The 21,863-nt window shown below is 39.0% G+C and overlaps 2 protein-coding genes across 3 annotated transcripts in view; one reads left to right on the top strand and one right to left on the bottom strand.

Annotated features, from left to right (window-relative positions):
- FBXL13 (F-box and leucine rich repeat protein 13) overlaps window positions 1-11,708 on the top strand; it is a gene marked incomplete at both ends in the record, with an annotated part of 152,915 nt that extends 141,207 nt beyond the window's left edge. Inside the window, 3 exons of the mRNA XM_081102001.1 lie at window positions 1,893-2,027; window positions 5,541-5,704; window positions 11,585-11,708. Coding sequence (XP_080958127.1) covers window positions 1,893-2,027; window positions 5,541-5,704; window positions 11,585-11,708 — 423 coding nt within the window. The remainder of the gene's footprint in view (window positions 1-1,892; window positions 2,028-5,540; window positions 5,705-11,584) is intronic.
- A 2,986-nt stretch (window positions 11,709-14,694) lies between these two features.
- Window positions 14,695-21,863, bottom strand: part of FAM185A (family with sequence similarity 185 member A) — a gene marked incomplete at its 5' end in the record, with an annotated part of 51,961 nt that continues 44,792 nt past the window's right edge. For both annotated transcript variants that reach the window (XM_081102155.1, XM_081102156.1), the window contains one exon: window positions 14,695-16,067. In XM_081102155.1, coding sequence (XP_080958281.1) covers window positions 15,955-16,067 — 113 coding nt within the window. In that variant the 3' untranslated portion in view covers window positions 14,695-15,954. The remainder of the gene's footprint in view (window positions 16,068-21,863) is intronic.

The raw sequence follows: 21,863 nt of genomic DNA, 5'->3' as shown, positions 1-21,863 counted from the left end.
GAGTGGCGGTGGTGAGTGGCAAGCGAGCGGAATGGATGACCTCTTGGTCCCTCCCCGCCCCCCCACCCCGGCCCGCAGGCTCTGATAGATCACCAGATGGTGAACAGGGCACCAGGGTGGGTGGCGGTGAGGCAGGACTGGGGACTGGCAAGCAGGCAGAAGGCAGACCTCTTGGTCCCTCCCTCCAGCCCGCAGGCTTTGATCACTGGATGATGAATGGGGAACCCCGGGGAACTGGGGTGGGCGGCAGCGGGGCGGGACTGGGGACTGGTGAGCGGGCGGAAGATGGCCCTGATTGCAGGCTAGGCCTAGGGACCCTACCCGCACATGATTTTGTGTGCTGAGCCTCTAGTGGGTGTGAGCGGCAGCTGCTGACCCTGATTGCTTCTCCACCTCCCCCTGCGCCTGAGTGGCAATCGGGGCCAGCAGCCATCTCTCACACCCACAGCCAGAAACAGCTCCACTTGCACCTGCAGCTGGCACTGGAGCCACTGCTCACACCCGCTGCTGGCGCCCGGTGCCGGTCCCAGTCACTCAGCACCATCAATGAGTGTGAGCGGTGGCTGCCAGCCTCGATCACCCCTGGGGGCTTCTCCACCTCCCCCTGTTCCTGAGGGGTGATCAGGGCAGCAGCTGTTGCTCACACCCACTGATGGTGCCGGCCTCACTCACACCTGCTGCAGGTGCCAGGCCCAATCGCTCTGCGCCGTCAGCGGGTGTGAGTGGAGCCAGCGCCATCAGCACATGGGAGTGGTGGCAGTGGGAGCAGAGCTGCTAGGAGACAGGGGACTGGGGGCCATGGTGGGAGGGGCTGGGCGGGGCACAGAGGATGGGCCGAGACCAACCCCTGTGCCCACTGCAGCCTCGAGGCCCACAGTTCCTTTCAAGGTGCACAGATTAATGCACTAGGCCTCTAGTTTTCTTATATAGTTTTAGTATCTTGAATTAGAAACTTGGTTTCCAATTTCTACTCATCTTGACCTATTCAGATATTTTTATAATTACTGCCAGGTTTATTTTGTGGGTCATTTTGTTCTTGTATAACTGCTGAGTTGTAAACTTTTGACTGTTATTTCCTTGTGGATGCTAACTATCACTCAGTTCTATTGTGTTTTTTTTCTTTCTTTTTTTTTACTGAAAAGAAAATGAAAATTAAGAACCACTGACATATAGGGAAGAAATTCCAATGATTTCCAGGCTTTTACTAGCCCTAGAAATTTCACATGAATATTTTGGCATTTCAGAACAGTTCTAGAGGGTTGATGTTAAAAGTGGCACATTCAGAACCGCATATATGGAGGGTCAACTAAGGGATTGGAGCATCCCTGGATTTGGGTATACACTGGGGTCCTGGAACTAATCTCCTGTGGATACTGGAGGACAACTGTGTTTTCCCTAATTTTAAGAAGAAAATGAGGCTCAGAAAGATCTATACTAATGGGTAGTGGAAATGGAATTACAGTTCAGGTCTGCTTAATACCAAAGACTGTGTTCTTTCCATTATATTATACTATCAGCCCTAGAGTGTTAGCCATCTAATTCCCACCTCCAGATTTCTGTTCATCCACTCACTTGGGTGAATATAACTCTAAGAATTGCTAACTATGTAGGTAAAATGTCATTAGTGCTAACTTCAAGAAAACCGAAATCTATTATCAGGAATTTGAATACTACTAAGTTATTAAGCTGCTGTGTGAATATCTTTTGTTGTAAATTATTTTTAGATGTAATGGCTTTTTTCCCCCAACAAGATGTAACACATCTATATTTCAGAACTGAAATGCATACTAGGTAAACTGCTATGGGTAAGAAGGCTGTATATGTATATAACATTTCAATAAAGACTAAGGAAAATAAAATAAAAAAAACTTTGACTTTGGAATCTCTTGCAGGTATTCTGCAAAGTCTCACAAATCTTGGAACAGTTGGATGTCTCTTATTGCACCCAACTATCAGATGAGTTTATTACAACACTGTCCATTTATTGCCTTAACCTCACATTTCTCAGTATTGCTGGCTGTACACAGGTATGTGCAGAAGTCAGAGCTCAGAAATATCAAATTGAAGCACTGTTAAAGAACTCAGGCAGAGCAGAAGTGAGAGGTGGACTCACCATAGAACTTATTTTTCTTAGCCATGTCTGAGGTATTCATTAGATTTTTTTTTTCCTTTCCCCAAATTGGAAATAGCTTTATGATTTCATTTGTGTTACAATAGACTATTCATAAAGCTAAAAACAATCCTCACACAAATATTTAAAATGTGTCAAAGATTTACTTAATTAATTAAGAGAACCAACAAAATGGTAAAGCCAGTTCCTAGAGCATTTGGTTGAACTGAGTGAGCACTTACAGGAACTGAAGAAAGAATGTTGAGATCTGATTATTGAGTTAAGATTTGAAATTGGTTAATGACCCATAAGGTAATCAATCCATAACCTTGGAATTATAGTTTCTAACAGACAAAAATCATTTGCATCTCTTCTGAACAAAAATATAACAAGTTATACCATGTAACTTCACTGAATATGGGCCCTGAAAGTAAAGAGTATGTCAAACAAAGGCATAATTCCATATAAATTCCTCAGGTGGGCCTGTTAATGTTCCAATATAACTTCAAGTGTTTGACTTTTTTTCTTGACATCTATTTATGAAAGAAATATATGCTCATTGTAAAGTATTTGGATTACATATAAAAGCATAAAGGAGAGAGTAAAAATTCATTGTCGTACCACCATCCAGACATAACCATTGTTGGTATTTTATACTTATTCTTGTAGAATTTTGGCATTTTATACTTATTCTTGTAGAATGTACAAAGAAATTAGAAAAAGTTATAGAATGTGTTTTGTATTTTTTTTTAAAAGAACACAATCATATTTTCCAAAATACATTGTAACCTACTTTTTTCTCTTAATATACTATGGACATATTTCTATGTCAGGAAATAGATTTGTGCTTCTGGATTAATATGGCAGATTGAGTATACACATACAGTTTTGTTTCCTCTTGAAACGTTACTAAAACTGCAGAAGAAGGGTGAGGGCCCACATTGATAGGGAAAACAGGAGAAAAGACAAGAGCAACAAAATTTGGGAGCCTGAAAACAGCTGGACTAATTTAGCAGACTAGAGATAGCTTTGAATACTAAATCAACAGTCCACCACCAACATAAGCAGGTCTGGAGCCTGCAGTGTACTCCACCTGTCACCGGTGTCTCAAAGGCTCAGGCCCGCGGGGAGCAGCCCAAACTCCACTGTCCTGCAGCCTAGAAACTAAAGAGGATGTTACACAAATAGCATATTATGAAATGAATCACTCTACTTTAAAGATCTAGGGTGAGAAAAAGAAAGGGGGTTGATTATTTCAGAACCTCAATGTAAGGGAGAAGGGTTTAGCTTTACCAATTATGCAGGTCAAATGCGTATCCTGATTCAGAAAATGTGGTGACCATAATTTGGGCCAATCTAAATATTCCTCACCCAAAACCATAGGGCTATGGTCTAGTCCAGTGGTTCTCAACCTTCTGGCCCTTTAAATACAGTTCCTCATGTTGTGACCCAACCATAAAATTATTTTTGTTGCTACTTCATAACTGTAATGTTGCTACTGTTATGAATCGTAATGTAAATATCTGATATGCACGATGGTCTTAGGTTACCCCTGTGAAAGGGTCGTTCGACTGCCAAGGGGGTCGCGACCCACAGGTTGAGAACCACTGGTCTAGTCTAATATATTCTACAGTCTAGTCTAATATATTCCACCGATATTTCTTTTGATGAGCCATAAAACACTTTCAGTGTCTGGCTCATCATTCTAGATTAGGTTTCCCAAAAGCCCTTAGTTTAATCGTGAATGGTCACCTTGTCCATCTCCTGGAAGGCCAGCTTTTCCTTGCAACTAGCTTACTTTTTAGATCAGTCCTACAACCCTGTCCTACCCAGCACTAAAATCGTAATAACCTCTGTTCAACAGGACTCAGAGTAGGACCTTGTATCTGGGAGTTAAGAATGTAGCCAGTCCTCTCTGCCTCTAGTTCCCAGCCCCCATAAGTCTGGACACCTCAGTTATTGGAGGCCTTGAGTTTCTGGTCTACAGGAAGTGATGGACTCCTTTTCAGTTCCCCCAGTATCAATAAAACCTAGCACTCTGAACTCCACCTGTTCTGGACTTTTCTATGAATTCTTTTTCTTTCCTTTCCTCGACATTTCTGAGGGCTCCCCAAACACACAATAACATCAGATCCTCAGAGACCCACATAGTATAATAGGAATGTCTGAAGGCGTTTTTGTGAGAATTAGTTGCAATGTTAAACCTTGGTCCTGAGCATGTTCTGGAAAAAGAGCATGCTTAGACAATGACATCTTTTTTTCCAAACTTAAAAAGTGTACATTTCAATTGAATGGTTTTTCCGCATAATTCTCTCAACTTTATGTTAAAAACAAGTCAAGTCTTATGTATGTTTTAGAATGTCCAAACATTTAAAAAAATTCAATCCAGTTGGACAAAACATTCCCTTGGAGTGTAATCTAGTTGATTCTTCAGTAAATCTCAGTTCAATTACAAATTCAAAAGCTAGATCCTAGGTGAAATAATCTAAGAAGTGGAGTTGAATTATTTCTGCAAAACATCTGGGCAAACTTTCAAGATGTTGGAGCCCTTAGCAGAATTTATCTGAGTGAGTTTCGTGTAATGTCTGTGGCTTCTGCTCTTCTTTCTCCCGCTGCCTGCAAACGTCTGTCTCGCTTACTTGTCCTTTCCCAGAACCATGCTACTTCACATGCAAACCATCAGCAATGTCCAGACCCCTTCTCATAGCAATCTGACCCTGTCTACAGGTTAACTTTTAGTGTTCTGTTAATTTTAGAGTTCTGTAACATGTGATGTTATAAAGCTCACTGCTGCAGCATTTAATAACTTACATATATTGATGTAACAGGTATTATTACTAAGGAAATTTTGTTGAAGTTTCCCATCCAAACAAGAGATCTCTAAAAAGAATAGCAAGATCACAAATTCTGTTGGTGCCACTTGAAATATGTATTTTATTGGCCTGAAAACAGTTATATCACTAACGTAGGAGTTATAGACCTACCATGTGGCAGGCTGATTAAAGACAATCTGCAAGTGCCCTATTTGTTAGGGACTAAAAGTTTGTGTCCTTCCCCACAAATATGTGTTTTCTCAAAATTCATGTTGAAATCCTCATCCCCAATGTGATGGTATGAGGAAGTTAGGCTTTGGGAAGTAATAGGGTGAAGCCACCATGATGGGATTATCAGAATAGGAAGAAACGGGAGCTCTCTCTCTACCAAGAAGGTAGCTATCCGTAAACCAAGAAGAGGGCCCTCACCACACACTGAATCTGTGGGCACCTTGATCTTATACTTCTCAGCCTCCAGAACTGGGTGAAAATGTCTATTGTTAAAATTACCCGGTTTATGGTATTTTGTTATAGCAGCCCAAACTGACGAGTACACTGTTCTTCCCTGGGATGAAGTTCATCACAATAATCGGTACTTACTTTGGCTGTGTGTTCAGATTACTGACTCAGCAGTGGAGGTGTTATCAGCAAAATGCCATTACCTGCACATTTTGGATATTTCTGGTTGTTCCCTGCTTACTGATGAAATATTTGAGTTTCTTCAGATGGGCTGCCAACAGCTCCGGATCCTTAAGATGGAAGACTGCAGCCTTATTTCCAGGTAAATAGTCACCCGATTATGCGAAGCTTTGAGAACTACTTTCTGAGAAAACAGAATATGTGACTATGGCATTTGTGATACATAATACCTTTCAGACTTAGAAAGTTTCATTTTATTTTTTGCCTAATTGAAGCCAACATTTTGAACTGCATCAAGGGAAGCTCCCGTATAAAATGGTCTTTGTGGTTTCATATCCCTCTCCCAGTAGATCTTCTTTTAAGCACTTCTCCTTCCTTGACCTTGCAGATGTCCAAATGATCACTAGCTCTCCCTCTACTCATCTCTCAAAAATTTCCATTCAGTTACTTTCCCCTAGGGGTTAAGAAAATAATCGGCTTAAACCAGCTCCCAATTTAATATAAATTGCTAACAGTTATCTTTAGCTCCATAACTCCCAAAGCAATTTGCTTGACAGTTGCCATTCATTTAACTAGGGGCTTCCTATAAGATCTGGTGTGCAGAGTAAAGTATTCTGACTTGACTATTATGGGCCAAATGCCTGTTTCTTCAATTTGCAAAATGTTTCCAGTGAAATAACAGAGGGGTAAATAAGCATTTTTATTTGTTTGTTTGTTTCCAAATCTTAGCTATTGTAAATTGTGCAGATGTCCTTTCTGACTGGTATTTCTGTTTTCTTGTGATATATCCCTAGATGTGGGATTACTGGGTCAAATGGGAGTTCCATTTTTAATTTTCTAAGGAAACTCCATACTGTTCTCCACAGTGGCTGCACCAGTCTGCATTCCCACCAGCAGTGAAGGAGGGTTCCTTTTTCTCCACATCCTCACCAGCACTTGTCGTTTGTCATTGACAGACATTCTGACAGGTGTGAGATAATATCTCATTGTTGTTTTGATTTGCATCTCTCAGATGATCAGTGACTTTGAGCATGTTTTCATATGTCTCTAGGCCTTCTGTATGTCCACTTTTGAAAAGTGTCTAAGTCCTTTGCCCATTTTTTGATTGGACTGTTTTTCTTCGTTAAGATGTATGAGTTCCTATAAATTCTGGAGATTAGGCCCTCATTGGTTATAACATTGGCAAATATGTTCTCCCATGCAGTAGGCTTTCTTGTTTTGTTGTTGATGGTTTCTTTTGCTGTGCAGAAGCTTTCTATTTTGATGCAGTCCCATTTGTTTATTTTCTCCTTAGTTTCCATTGCCCTAGGAACTGTATCGGTAAAGATATTGCTACGACATATGCCTGATATTTTGCTGCCTATGGAGTCTTCTAAGATTTTTCTAGTTTCCCGTCTTACGTTTAAGTCCTTTACCCATTCTGAGTTTATTTTTGTGTATGGTGTAAGTTGGTGGTCTAGCTTCATTTTTTTTTTTTTTGGCATGTATCTATCCAATTTTCCCAACACCATTTATTGAAGAGACTGTCTTGACTCCATTGTATGCTCTTGCCTCTATTGTCAAATATTAATTGAGCATAATGGTTTGGGTCTATTTCTGGGTTCTCTGTTCCGTTCCATTGGTCTATACGACTGTTCTTGAGAACAGTGGCTTTGTAATATAGCTTGATACCTGGTATTGTGATCCTTCCAACTTCGTTCTTCTTCCTCAAGATTGCTGAAGCTATTCGGGGTCTTTTTTTTTATTCCAAAGGAATTTTTGAAGAGTTTGTTCTAGGTCTGTAAATATGCCATTGGTATTTTAATGGGGATTGCATTAAATCTATAGATTGCTTTGGGTAGTATGGACATTTTTAATGATGGTGATTCTGTACTAATCCATGAACACAGTATGTTCTTCCATTTGTTTACGTCTTCCTCTATCTCTTTTTTCAATGTCCTGTAGTTTTCTGAGTATAGGTCTTTTACCTTCTTAAATTTATTCCTAGGTATCTTAATTTTTTCGGTGCAGTGTTAAGTAGAATTGGGTTTTTTTTGGTTTGTTTCTCTTTCTGTGAGTTCATTATTGGTGTATAAAAAAGCCATAGATTTCTGGGTGTTAATTTTGTATCCTGCTACATTGCCAAATTCATTTATTAAATCTAGTAGTTTTATGATGCTGTCTTCAGGGCTTTTTATGTACAATATCATGTCATCTGTGAATAATGACAGTTTACTACTTCTTTTCCAATTCAGATGCCTTTTATTTCTACTTATTGTCTGCACTTCCAGTACTATGTCAAACAGGAGTGGTGAGAGTGGGCATCCCTGTTCAGGGATGTCTTGTTCTTGTTCTTAGAGGAAATAGTTTTAGTTTTTGCCCATTGAGTATGATGTTGGCTGTAGATTTGTCATATATGGCTTTTATTATGTTGAGGTATGAACCCTCTACTTCCACTTTGCTGAGAGTTTTAATCAAGAAACGGTTTGGAATTTGTTAAATGCTTTTTCTGCATCAATTGATAAGATTATGTGATTTTTGTCTCTCAATTTGTTTATGTGATGTATCATGTTTATTGATTTGTGGATATTGTACCATCCTTGCGGAAGAAATCCCACTTGGTCATGGTGTATGATCTTTCTAATGTAATGCTGGATCTGATTTGCCAGGATTTTGTTGAGGATTTCAGCATCTATGTTCATCAAGAGATACTGGCCTGTAGTTCTCTTTCTTTGTAGTGTCTTTATCTGGTTTTGGGATTAGAGTAATGCTGGCTTCATAGAAAGAGCTTGGAAGTGTTCCTGCCTCTTGAATTTTTTGGAATAGTCTGAGGAGGATAGGTTTTAGTTCTTCCTTGAATGTTTGGTAAACTGTGAAGCTGTCTGGCCTAGGGCTTTTGTTTGCTGGAAGTTTTTGATTACTGCTTCAATTTCCTTCATAGTTATCGGCCTATTCAGATTTTTTTATTTTTCCCGATTGAGTATTGGAAGGTCGTATTTTTCTAGGAATATGTCCATTTGTTCAAGGTTGTTGGAATAGAGTTGTTCATAGTACTATTTTTTTTACAATCCTTTGTATTTCTGTGGGGTCTCTTGTTATTTTGCCTCTTTCATATCTAATTTTGTTTTAAATAAGCAAATTTTAAGGATATAAGGCCTAGAGTGTCTACCCTGTGTTTTTAAACAGAAAGAAGTTATCTGCTCCAGCGTTTAGTTCAGCGGTTCTCAACCTGTGGGTCGCGACCCCTTTGGCAGTCGAACGACCCTTTCACAGGGGTCGCCTAAGACCATCCTGCATATCAGATATTTACATTACGATTCATAACAGTAGCAACATTACAGTTATGAAGTAGCAATGAAAATAATTTTATGGTTGGGTCACAACATGAGGAACTGTATTTAAAGGGCCAGAAGGTTGAGAACCACTGGTTTAGTTTTTCCTATTGACTGAGAGCAAACATGTGCAATTATTTTAACTGACCTAAAGAAGTAACCTGTGAAGTGTTTAAAAAAAAGAATTCTTGACCAATCCATGTAGATGAGATTCTTTTCTGCAAGCTGGAAAAATGAATACTATCAAAGTATAGACTGCATAATGTGTTCTAAGAATGTAGATGTCTCTCAGAGAACTTTTTTTTTTTTAAATCCTCACCCAAGGATATGTTTTTCATTGATTCTAGAGAGAAACGGAGAGAAACAGTGGTCTGAGAAACATCGACCAGTTGCCTCCAGCACATGCCCCTACCAGGTATCAAACCTGAAACGTGGGTATGTGTCCTGACCAGAATTGAACCCAGAACCCATCAGTGCACGGGACAGTGACTCAGAGAACTTCCTTAATTAAGTAAGCCTGCCATGAAAATTGATCACCTGAGGTCTAGGGAAGAAAATGGTTTCTGATCCAAGGCTGGGTGTATTAAAATGAAATTAAAACAAAAACTTGTAAAATAGGTACTCCCTCTGGGACCAGGACTGCAGGGAGGGAGGGGGTCAGACAGCCAACTGAAGCTGGGTCAGATTAAAGAGGGCAGGCCCTTGAAAAATTTTGAAGAGGAATGGTGACTCAACCCTTCCAGATAGGTCTGGAGAAGACTGATATGGATCTGAGGTCCTAGGAGTCTCTGCCAACCTTGTCATACTATTAAACAACCACATTTGGGCAGGTGGTAGTGAATGGATAACATATTACACAATGGAGTTAAGCTTCTAATCTTTTCATTTTATTTTGCCAATCACTCTTTGAGAAGTAACATTTTGAACTTCTAATAATTGGGATTTTAGCTAGATGAATGGAGACTTTCTGGCAAGGGCCTCGCTGAATCTAATCTGGTATGAAATGTTCAAGTGTGTTAAGTATTGTGTTTAATGAAGAAGACCCAAGATTTCTGTTAATATCCAAATCCTGCTTTTGATTCCTCCCCCCTCTTGCCAGGTTACTAGATAAAACAATATGCAAAGAAAACGAAGTAAGATTTTACTACTAGTTGGACTTGGCCCCAAAACCTAATGCAAAGCTATAGTGAACTAGCTGGATATACGGGAAATTCCTTTCCGAGCCAGGACAGCCAAAAGACCACTTGTGTTTGCTACCACCAAACCCAGCTGTCCCTAGCAACATGAAGCAGAGACTCAGCCCTAATTTGGCCTCAATTCCTGAAATTATTTCAGCGTCATAAAGGTGAAATGGGTATCTTGTTATTCATAACAAGCCTGTTTCCACCACAATTGGGTTTATGTTAATAAGGTGACTTTTGGAAAGTACCTAAGTATTGGGGCTGGTTGCCTGGGGGAACCAACCATGAAGAGAGGGGTGGGACTGATTTCCCAGTTGGGAAGAGGGGCTGGAGGCTGAATCAATCACCAATGGCTACTGATTTAATAAATCATTGCTACATCATGGAAGTCTCCATAAAAACCCCAAAAGACAGAGTTCAGAGAGCTTCTGGGTTGGTGAATGCATGGAGATTTGGGGAGAGGGCCATGACTGAAGAGGGCATGGGTACTCTGCAGCCTTTCCCCATACCTTGCCCTACGCATCTCTTACATTTGGCTGTTCCTGAGTTATATCCTCCATAATAAACTGGTGATCGGGTAAATAAAGTATCTCTGAGTTCTGTGAGTAGTTATGGCAAATCAATCCAACCCAATGAGGTCACCGGAGTCTTTGCTCTATATAGCCAGTTGGTCGGAAGCCCAGGTGACAACCTGGACTTGCAATTAGTATCTGAAGTAAAGGGTGGTCTTGTGGGACTGAGCCCTTAAGCTGTGGAATCTGATGCTAACTCTGGGTAGATGGTATCATAATTGAGTTGAACTGCAGGACACCTTGGTTGGTATCCAATAATTGCTTGGTAGTATGGGGGAACCCCCCAACAACACACACACCCTCATGTTGAAATTGGGAGTCCAGAACAATTTTTACATGCCCTCTTGGCTTCCTTCCTTTCTGCCTCCTAAGAAAGACAGTACTAGTATTTTTAATCATTTTGGTCACAGACACCTTTGAGAATTTGAGGAAAGTCACAAACCCTCTCCTCAGAAAATAAAGGCATATTAAGATAGAAACTGCATAAATTTTCCAAGAGTTCATGGACCTCCCTGAAACTCATCCATGTATCCAACAGAGATCTGCAGACTTTGGGTTAGGAGTTGCTGTTCGGGTGCCTGGTTAGCCTTCACAGATTGACTGCAAAGGGTTCTGCCTCATCTAAGACTGGAAATGGCAGGCAGAGAGCTCACTCAAGAGCACTATAGAGTGCTCTCAGTATTCCTAGTCCATGGCCATGCAATTTCGCGACTCATTCACTGTGCCTGTTAATCTCTGAACTGGCTAACCTAGAGTGCCACCTGAGCTACTTAAGCTTTGGAATCCTGATTATTAGCACAATTACCCACCCCCTCCCCCTCAGGAAGGCAAGAAAGCTGTGGAACGTGAATTCAACTCCTGATGGTGAGTTTTTTAACTCCAACTTTGATTTAGTTTGAAAAATCTACACCGGCGATGATTTCTGCCTACTAGCTAATGCTAATCACTGTTATTGCAGGGAGGCAGCTATGAAAATGTCATCTATAGTTCAAATGGAATACAACCCTACTGGAACTCCAGCTTGGTCTAGCTATGATGATAAAGGCAAGCATGTAACAGACAGCAGCAGCGGCGGGAGATAACACCACTTAAAGATAGAGAATTGACAGTGAAAGAGTCAACATACAATAGTGAAGAGGAAGTAGTATAACCTTCAACTCAAACAGAAGAACAAAAAAATCTAGAATTTGGTGACTTCATTTGATGCAAATATTTTTATTAGCTGGATCTCAATGGTATAAACAGCAGCAAATCATCTCCTGATTCTTATTCCAACTACAAATGTTTTTAAATACAACATTAAATCTTCTGTCTGATAATCATGATTTGTAAAAAGTCAAATCAAGTATTGCTACTCTATAAATTTTCCATGTAAATTTATCTTAATCAAACAAATAGTTTGATGAGATTATTAAATCTGAGGTTATAGTTATATGAAACAACACTGAGACTTGTAATATTTTTTTGACAAGAAATTTAGAAGCTTTTCTTTAGAAAAGCAGAGGTGGCCTTATAATCAAAGAGATGGAGCCAGGGCAAATGACTTTAAGGATCTGTGAAGCTTTATTGTAAAAAACATAAACATACATTTAAAAAAAATACATTTTTATTTATTTCAGAGAAGAAAGAAACATCAATGATGAGAATCATTGATCTGCTGCCTCCCGCACACCCCACACTGGGGATCAAGCCTGCAACCCGGGTATGTGCCCTGACCAGGAACCAAACCATGACACCTCCTGGTTCATAGTTTGAGGCTCAACCACTGAGCCACGCCAGCTGGGCAACATAAATTTTTAGAGGAAACAAGGTTTTCTTATGGTTTCCAGATACTTAACAACAAGACAGAACTAAATGCCAATTGACCGACTCATCTCAACATCTGACTTAACTGCTAGGAGCAAATTAAATTGAAGCAGGAACTATCTGTGAATAGAATGTCCCTGCAATGTCTCAGATAAATCTTTTTAATCAGATTTGCACAATAGGGATATTTTAAAACTATGCTATCCCAAAAAGGGTGCTCTCCCAATTTTATGCTAAGAGATATAGGTTATTTGTAACATTATTTAATGTCATGTAGACTGATATTCAGAGTCCAGGTGAGAGCACACTGTTCTGCTCGCCCCAAAGAAGTTGTGTCAGTAATATTAGATCAGTATTTAACCCTATTTCCCCTGTTACTTATCTGTTAAATGGGGTTCATCACTACCCTTTTGTATCCCACAAATTTGAAGGATAACATTTAAGGAAAAGGATATGAAAGTTATTTTGAAAATTTTTTAAAAGGGCTCAACTGGTATTATTATAGGGTAATCTATATTAGCTGAACAGTTTGAATAATTCTCCCTTTAGTTTGATTTTGAAAGAGTTTTTGAAATTAAGTAGTGTCACTTAGCTGTAGAAAAGGTTCCTGAATGGTTCCTATTCAGCAGGAGAATCAGCTGAATAGGAAGTTTTAAGACCTGAGCCAAAAGATTTAAGATGATTGTTCTGATGGTGATTTTTAAACTACATTTGGAGATTTCTGGCAGCTACATAATAGCTGGCTTCTGCCCTGGCTGGGTAGCTCAACTGATGAAAGCATTGTACTGATACCCCAAGGTTGTGGGTTCGGTCCCCGTTTAGGGCACATAACAAGGGACAACGAATGAAGGCATAAGTGAAACAACAAATCAGTTTTCTCTCTCTCAGTTAAAAAAAAAATTAAAAAGTTGGCTCTGACCTCTAAATGTTTCAAGCACACAACTGGAGAGACCTATTGCTGCTTTCTTCAGCAATAACACCTGCATGGGGAAGACCAGAGTAAGGATCGACACACGCTATTATGTTCTCTAGTAACCAAGCAGGGTGTTTAACTCCAAAACTCTCTAAGATTCTCTTTTAAATAACAACAACAGAGTCCTGGCCATGTGGCTCAGTTGACTGGGTGTCCTCCCATGAACCGAAGGGTTGCTGGTTTGATTCCTGGTAAGGCATATGCCCGGGTTGCTGGCTTGATCCCTAGTAGGGGATGTGCAGCAGGCAGCAAATCCATATTCTGCTCTAATATGTTTCCCTTTCTCCCTCTCCCTTCCCCTTTCTCTTAAAAAAAATCAATAAAAGAAAAAGAACAGGAGATACATTTGTTCTTCATGGGGAGACAAATTTTATAGACACAGAAATGAAAGAAAAGGTGTGTTAGAAAAAGTAGATTATGAAAAGGGGATCAAGAAGTAGAGTGAAGAGGGGGTGAAATCTTCAAGTTCTCAGTGCAAGGTCCTCAGGGTATCCAAATTATTTCTTAGGTCTCAGCTCTTAAGCATTTATATAAATCAGTCTGTGTTCAAGAGAACAAAATATGGAAGCTTTCCCTTTCTGTTTAGACTTGATTATGTGATCCAAATTATGTATAATTCTTTTAATAATTTTAAATACAGTTGACTAATGTTATGCTCATGACCTTTATGGCTATTGCTGACTAAGTTCATAAACTTTATTTTTAGTCATGAAAATGTTTATATAAATGCATGAGAGTGAAAAAGGATAAAAATTGTCTCATTGCCTCTCAGTTTCCTCTACTTATTACACACACACACACACACACACACACACACACCCCACAACCACATCAAACATACTAATGTGTATCATCCAAACTTATACTAATTTTGATTTCACAAAGGGTAAACTAAAAGGAAACTTGGAGATATTACACAAAGCTGACTTTTTGTTTCACAAGTTAAAAACAGACAACTGTAAATAAGTGAAATATTAACAAAAATAGACTATTATAAATCACACTATTTGGAAAGGTATATCAGAAATTAGTGTTTAAGAACTGATGTATCCTAATCATAAAAAATCTAATCTACTAGGTAGTCTTTCAGTGTTAATTTAAATGCTCTAGGGTAGACAAATAAGGTTTGAAAGAATGAGAATTCATAACTTTATATAATACATCATTATAAAAGTGAAAATCTATCTTCAAACATCCGGCTACAAAATAGCTGAATGTTTCTCTCCCACTAACAAGCTATATCTTAAATTATGCAAAATAAATGAAAAATCAGTAACAATTACATATTTATGATGTGTTTTATTCACAACTTAAATTTACTTTGATGTCATAATAAATACAAGTAGAAAACATTACATAAGACCTATGGTACAAAAAATTCTAAAATAACACCCTATCCCCCTCCCCCTATTACCTATGTCTTTGTATAATTTCTTGAGTATGAGTGGAAACTGTGAATATGTGAGACATCACTCCCATAATTATGTTATATGACAAAACAAAGATTATCCTGGGAAGGCCTGACCTAATCAAGTGGGCCCTTTAATAGCAGAGTTCTCTCCACGTGGCTGCGGAACAGGTCAGAAGTATTAGAAAGACTGAATGCATCATTGCTGCCTAGAAGATGATCAGGGCCATATGAGAAGGGATATAGTTAGTTTCTAGAAGCTTAGAGCAAATGCCAACAGCAAAAAAATGGAGACCTCATACAGTCACAAGGAACAAGATTTTACCACCAGTAAGAATGAGCTTGGAAGATTTATTTTATTTTACCAGAGCAGCCAGATGAGAACTCAGTCCAGCCAACATCTTGAGTTCAGCCTGATGGGTATCCTGAATGGAGAATCTAGCCAGGCTCTTGCCCAGCCGTGGGCAAACTACAGCCCGCGGGCTGACCCATTTGAAATGAATAAAACTAAAAAAAAAAAAGAAAAAAAAAAAAGACCGTACCCTTTTATGTAATGATGTTTACTTTGAATTTATATTAGTTCACACAAACACTCCATCCATGCTTTTGTTCCGGCCCTCCGGTCCAGTTTAAGAACCCATTGTGGCCCTGGAGTCAAAAAGTTTGCCCACCCCTGCTCTTGACCTACAGAACTGTGAGCTGTTAAATGAGTGTTATTTTAAGTTGATAAGTTTGTAGCAATATGTTACAGAGCAATAAGGAAACTAAACAATAGGTAAGTACAAATTTTGACATTTCCCCCTCCCCCCAAAAAACCACAATTCACCAATACTCATCCAATTTGTTATTTTCAGTATTTATATATGAACAGTGGTATTTGCATTTTTGTAGCCATTGATCTACTAATTATTAAAATTATAAATACAACTCAAATCATTCCTTTTTTAAAAAAGAGAAGGGGAGGGAGAGATAGAAACATCAATGATGAGAGGGAATCATTGATTGGCTGCCTCCTGCACGCCCCCTACTGGGGATTGAGCCCAAAACCTGTACATGTGTCCTGACCAGGAATCAAACTGTGACCTCCTGGTTCATAGGCTGACGCTCAACCACTGAACCACACCGGCCGGGCTCAAACCATTCAGTCCTGCAGTTTCAGGGACTGAAACCAGCTTTGATTTCTAAAACTTACAGTGCCTTTTGGGGCATCAGCCTTAATCCATTTTTCAAGTTTGCTTCCTTGATTCATGAGCCCTGAAACACAAAATGCATGAAGTTATATCTTGAGTGACAATAGCAATATTTGACTACGTAGATCCTAACAATATATCTTTAAAACCAAAAATGCTTTGGAACAACAAAAAATCTTAGTTGCGATAGAGTTGGGAAAGAGTTACAAAGGTTACCTGGGCTTGATCCCTCCTTTCATTTTCTCAGAACAACTCTAAAAGGGAAGCTACTGTTTTTTATTTGTATTTTTTTGCACCCAAGTTTAAAAAAGAGCTTTACATGAGCACAATTGACCAAATAAATGACATGTATATAAAGTATGCAATGTATTAAGTTTTAGAACATGTAAAAAACCCGTGAGACCATTTCTTTAATCAAGGTAATGAACATATTTATCACACCTACAAGTTTCCTTGTGCCCCTTTGTAATCTTTCCCTTCTGTGCCTCCCTGTCTGTTACCTCCAGACCCCTCTACCCCCATCCTGCAGCAATCACAACGGATTAGTTCATTTTTTAAAAAAATTGTAATAAATGGAATCCTACAGTATGCACACTTTATTCAAACCTGGGTTCTTTCACTCAGCATAATTATTTTGAAGTTCATTCCCATTGTAGGAAGTGTTAGGTAGTTTCCTCACACACAGGGTGATCAGTACTTTGCTGAACGCTCATGGGCACCCTTTACAGCTGCCTACTCTCTGGAACTCTCCTATGAACTCCAGCCGCCCTGGTCTCCCTAGTCATTTATTTGGCCCGTGTTAGCCTTTGAATTTGACATTCTTGCCCTAGATGCTCGGTTCAGTCCCCTCCTCTGGGGAGTCTGTTGGCTCTGCCTCTTACCCCTCCGTGCCCTGCAGCCTGGAAATTCTCTTAAGGTAATAGGCTGTGGCATTCATAGAGCTAGCTCACTGGTTCATTTCCCATCTCAATTCTTCTAATTCTATGTTTTTTTCTCATCATCAAGGTAATTAAGTTGTTACACCACCTCTGGCACTCCATTGCAATTCTGTCCTTAAGAACCCAGTCAAATTTGAACTGAGGAGCTGTAAATATACTATTTCAATTCATCATATAAATGTTCCTTGTTAAATCCAAACACACAAATCAGGCAATCCTTTTCTTTAGTATAATTTTTTTTCCTTTGGTGGTACCATATAATGTTCTCAGCTGATGAAAAGGTGATTTGTACCATCCAATCTTTGTGTTAAGTGGTTCTTCGATACAAATTCTTCTCTGAATTATTGCATCTCCCATTTAATCTGAGCCGTAATCTTATTTATGTCTTAGAGGTCACTGTATCTGTCCCAGAACACAGCTGAGTATTCAATGACTTCCTCTAGAGCAGCGGTTCTCAACCTGTGGGTCGAGACCCCTTTGGGGGTTGAACTACCCTTTCACAGGGGTCGCCTAAGACCATCGGAAAACACATATATAATTACATACTGTTTTTGTGATTAATCACTATGCTTTAATTATGTTCAATTTGTAACAATGAAAATACATCCTGCATATAAGATATTTACATTACGATTCATAACAGTAGCAAAATTACAGTTATGAAGTAGAAATGAAAGTAATTTTATGGTTGGGGTCACCACAACATGAGGAACTGTATTAAAGGGTCGTGGCATTAGGAAGGCTGAGAACCACTGCTCTGGAGTTTTTCCTTCTACTTCTCTTGCTATATTTTCAATACCATTGTGATTCCCATTAGTAAATCCTTGTGTTAGAAGCTTCTCTTTCCCCCCTAACTTCATCATTAAGGGGTTCAGCTCTGAATTTGTTCTTTTTATGCCTATGCTGCATTCAGTAGGTCAGGATTTTGAGGTACCTGCACCCAGTAGTCTTTCTATAAAACAGAATTTCTTTTTCCTAGTGATTCAAATAAACAGAGGGAAGAACAGAAAATCTTGAACATAGGTTCTCTAACTTTATTATTTTTTTACACTATTTAGCATCAATAGGCAAAGTATAAAAAATAGTAAGGTTTTCCCAAATATCTACAATTTTTTTCCTTATATATTATTTGTCACCTTCCTAATAATGCATTTTCTTGCTTATGGAGAGAGAAGCCAATCTGCCTATTTCCTTCTGCAGCAGCAGAAGCCACGCATGGTGCTGCTGATACCAACAAAATGAACACAAAAGCAATTTTAGCTTAGAGACAATACTAAAAAAATAAGATAGTTTACAAAATTACACGTATGTTCCTTAAAATAGCTCCATCTTGCCAAAAAGTAATTTACTAAAAGCCCTTCATACTTTGACCTGAACCTGTGGAGACTCTTAATTTGTAAAGTTTATAAATGCTTTCCTTAAAAAATCTTGTAACACATATTGGAACTTGGGGTTGCAAAAACCTCGCTCCTTATTTAAATGCCTTTGCCAATGAAAATCAGACAATGTTTATTTGACCAAGAAATGGGAAATGCCCACCCTTTCCCCATGTGGTTTGGCTTCCATTAAATGGGGAGAAAAGTTTCTCCTTAGGACGTTTTTAAACTGTAGCATTTGCACTCTAAATTTGCTCTGTCCAAATCCACCCAAATATATAAATCTCCAAATTTATTTATTTCCTCAAATGCCTAGTTGAGAAGCGTTAGCCATGAACCCTAAATGTGCCTGACCTAATCAGCACTGGCTGTGGCTAAAGATAGGGCTCTAAGGAATCATTTGCATAATTTAGTTCTCTGGTTTAAAATAAGCTTGAAAAGCTTCTTGACTGAGATGAGTTTTTGCACCCTCTTCCCCAAACCCTATAACAGGCTTTGTTTATTTACATATTTTTGGTTCAGAGGGAAAATATTCTGGTGCTGCCTTATTAGCCCCAGAATAAACTTCATGCATCATAGTTGGAGGATTCCCTCTTTTACAGTGTAAACTCTACTGACCACCCACAATGGGAAGCCCCATGCTAAGTATTTCAGGGAGGTTCAAAAGATGTAAAAAGACATGTTAGTGCCCTCAAAAAGCTTACCAGCTGGCTAGGAAAATAAATCATACTTATAAAACAACATGAAAATAATTATGCTGAAATTTAATTATTTTAATGCATGTATTTCACAAACAAAACCTCTAATACCACACACAGTTCCATAACCAATATCTTAAATGTTGTCAACATGGTTTAACTGTTTACAGTTCTCTCGACAGAAATGCAAACCAAGTTATCTTGACAACAAATATTTACTGGCAAAATATTTTTTAGCTATTTTTAATGGTGCCTATCATTGTATTTTTCTCTCAACTACTTGAAATTAGAACAAAGATAATCATACTCTAGGTTTTGAGCAAGTATACAATTAACCAATTTTGCCCAAGAAATATTCTTGGAGAGACTTTTTCTTCCTCAAATCTTCTATGCCTAATTCCAGCTGCTGAATTGTTCATTTCAGACATTATAGTTTTCAGTTCTATTTCTAGAAATTCAATTTCGGGTTTGTTTTTTAAAATATTTTCCATGTCTTAACTTTATTCCAACATGTGGAATACAGCTATAACTTTTATTTTCCTTCTCCGCTAATGCTAACATCTGTGGCTGTTCTGGGTGGGTTTCAATTGATATTCTCTTCATTATGGGTCATGTTTTCTTGCCTCTGCGTGTCTGATAACCTTTGATTGGATGCCAGATATTGTGAATTTTATTTTGTTGGGCGCTGAATATTTTTGTCTTCCTGTAAATCTTTAGCTTTGTTCAAGGATGCAGTTAAGTTACTTGGTAATAGTTTAAGCCTTTCATCTCTTGCTTTTATAATTTGTTAGGGAGAGGAGGGGTGCTCAGTCTAGGGTTAATTGTTTCCAACTACTTAGTCCTCTCCCTAATGCTCCATGAGTTATAATTTTCCCCAGTCTGGCAAGTAGAGCAGGCATTATTCCTGGACCTGTGTAAGCACCAGGCTCTATTCCCTCTGGTATTCTGTCCTAAGAACTATAGCTTCCTTAGTCTCTGTGGACTCTTCTCAACCCAGGGAGTCTGCTGGGTTCCATAATAGATGCATTTTCCCTCTGTACTCACCATAGCCTGGAGATTCTCGAGGCAGTTAGGAGGGGCTTATTTTGTTTCCTTTCTCTCAGTGATCACTCTATTTCATTTACTAATATCTAGTGTTTTGGAAACTGTTTTTTATGTATTATGTCTATTTAGAAAATTGTGGTGGTGTTTTAGGTAGAAGGGTAAATAAGTCCTTTTTATTCTGCTTCTTGCCTGGAAGCCTTCATTTTTTTCTTTCTCTTCCCCTCCCTCCCTCTATCATGCTCTACTTGTTCTTACTCTAACACCCTTACAAATTTTTTTTTTACTGATTGATTTTAGACAGAGAGGGGAAAGGAGAGAGAGAGAGAAAAAAAAGAGAGAAACATCAACTTGTTGTTCCACTTATTTATGCATTCATTGGTTGATTCTTGTGCCTTAACTGGTATTGAATCTGTAACCTTGACATATAAAGACAACGTTCCAACCAACTGAGCTACCCAGCCAGGGCTCTCTTTAACTTTTTATTTTGAAATAATTTAAGACTCCTAAGAAGTTGCAAAAACAGTATAAAGAGGTGCACCCATTAGCCAGTTCCCCCAATGGTGATATTTTATATAACCATAGTACATTATCAAAACCATGTAATTGGTTGGCAAAATACAATTAATTGGACTACACACCTTACTCCAATTTCAGCATTTTTACATACTCACTTTTTTGTATGTTTTAGATACACCTTTATGACATGTTATCACATGTATAGATTCATATAACCATCATTATAATCAAAATACTATCACCACTAAGAAAGTCCCTTATGACATGTCTTTATAGTTTTATCCTTCCTCTTTTCCCCTAATCTTTGGCAACTAATTATCTGTTCTCCATTTTATAACTTTGTCATTTCAAGAATCTCTCTATATAAAAGTCTAATATGCAAAGTGTCCCCTCGGGAGTTTGACCAACGGGGAGTTTGATCTCTTGCTATGATGCACACTGACCACCAGGGGGCAGACACTCAATGCAGGAGCTGCTGTGACGCACCCTGGCCATTTACAGAGAAATGGCACCACAGACCTGGCACTCACAAAGCAACACTTGGCTTCCCACAAGTGGGATGCGGGCCCCGCCACCACTCCAAAGCTACAGAGCACCAAATCACATCTGACGCTGCCAAGACCCCATGGCGCAAACGCAGCCCACATCCCAGCCCAAAATGGTGGCTGTGGGTGCAGGGTAATGATGTCACGTAGCAATGTTCAGCTTCCTCTCCCTAGTGACTAGCCTCCTTGCAGTTTCTTCAGCCCAGGAACACCACTTGCTTTATAGCCAGGTGCAAACATTTTACACTTTAACCAAATGTCTGTGAAGCATTTTCCCGTGCCTCATCTCATTTGATTCCCATAGAAGTCCTGGAGTAGGTAGATAGGAGACTCAGTGGAATTCTATTTTCTTTTCATTAGACGGAAAATGAAGATTTAGAAAGCTTAGAAACTTGACCTGACTGAAAAGAAGTAAGAAATGGTGGACCTTGAAAATTACTTCAGGTTTTCTCACTGTGCAGAATATAGTCAAACACTGCTGCAGTTAAATATTTTACCCTTTGTTCTCCCTGTGTGATCTACAATAATAATCTGCTTCATGTTGATATTAACTGCTGTGTTGCTGACAATTACCAGAAAGAGAAGTTGGGGTGCCTCACTGGGCTGGAAAAAGTTTAGCTAAATCAGAAAGCAGGTCTAATTAAGCAAGTTTATCTATATAATATAAAGCTCTCGCTGGCACCAATTGCACGCATGTGTTTCCATCCATCATTGTTGATCCTGAATTTGGTTGACACTTCTAT

This window comes from Myotis nattereri (genome assembly GCF_964212035.1).
Source record: "Myotis nattereri genome assembly, chromosome: 11".
Classification (NCBI taxonomy): Eukaryota; Metazoa; Chordata; class Mammalia; order Chiroptera; family Vespertilionidae; genus Myotis; species Myotis nattereri.
The sequence above is the reverse complement of the archived record's forward strand: the minus strand, read 5'-3'. Positions and strand labels throughout refer to the sequence as shown.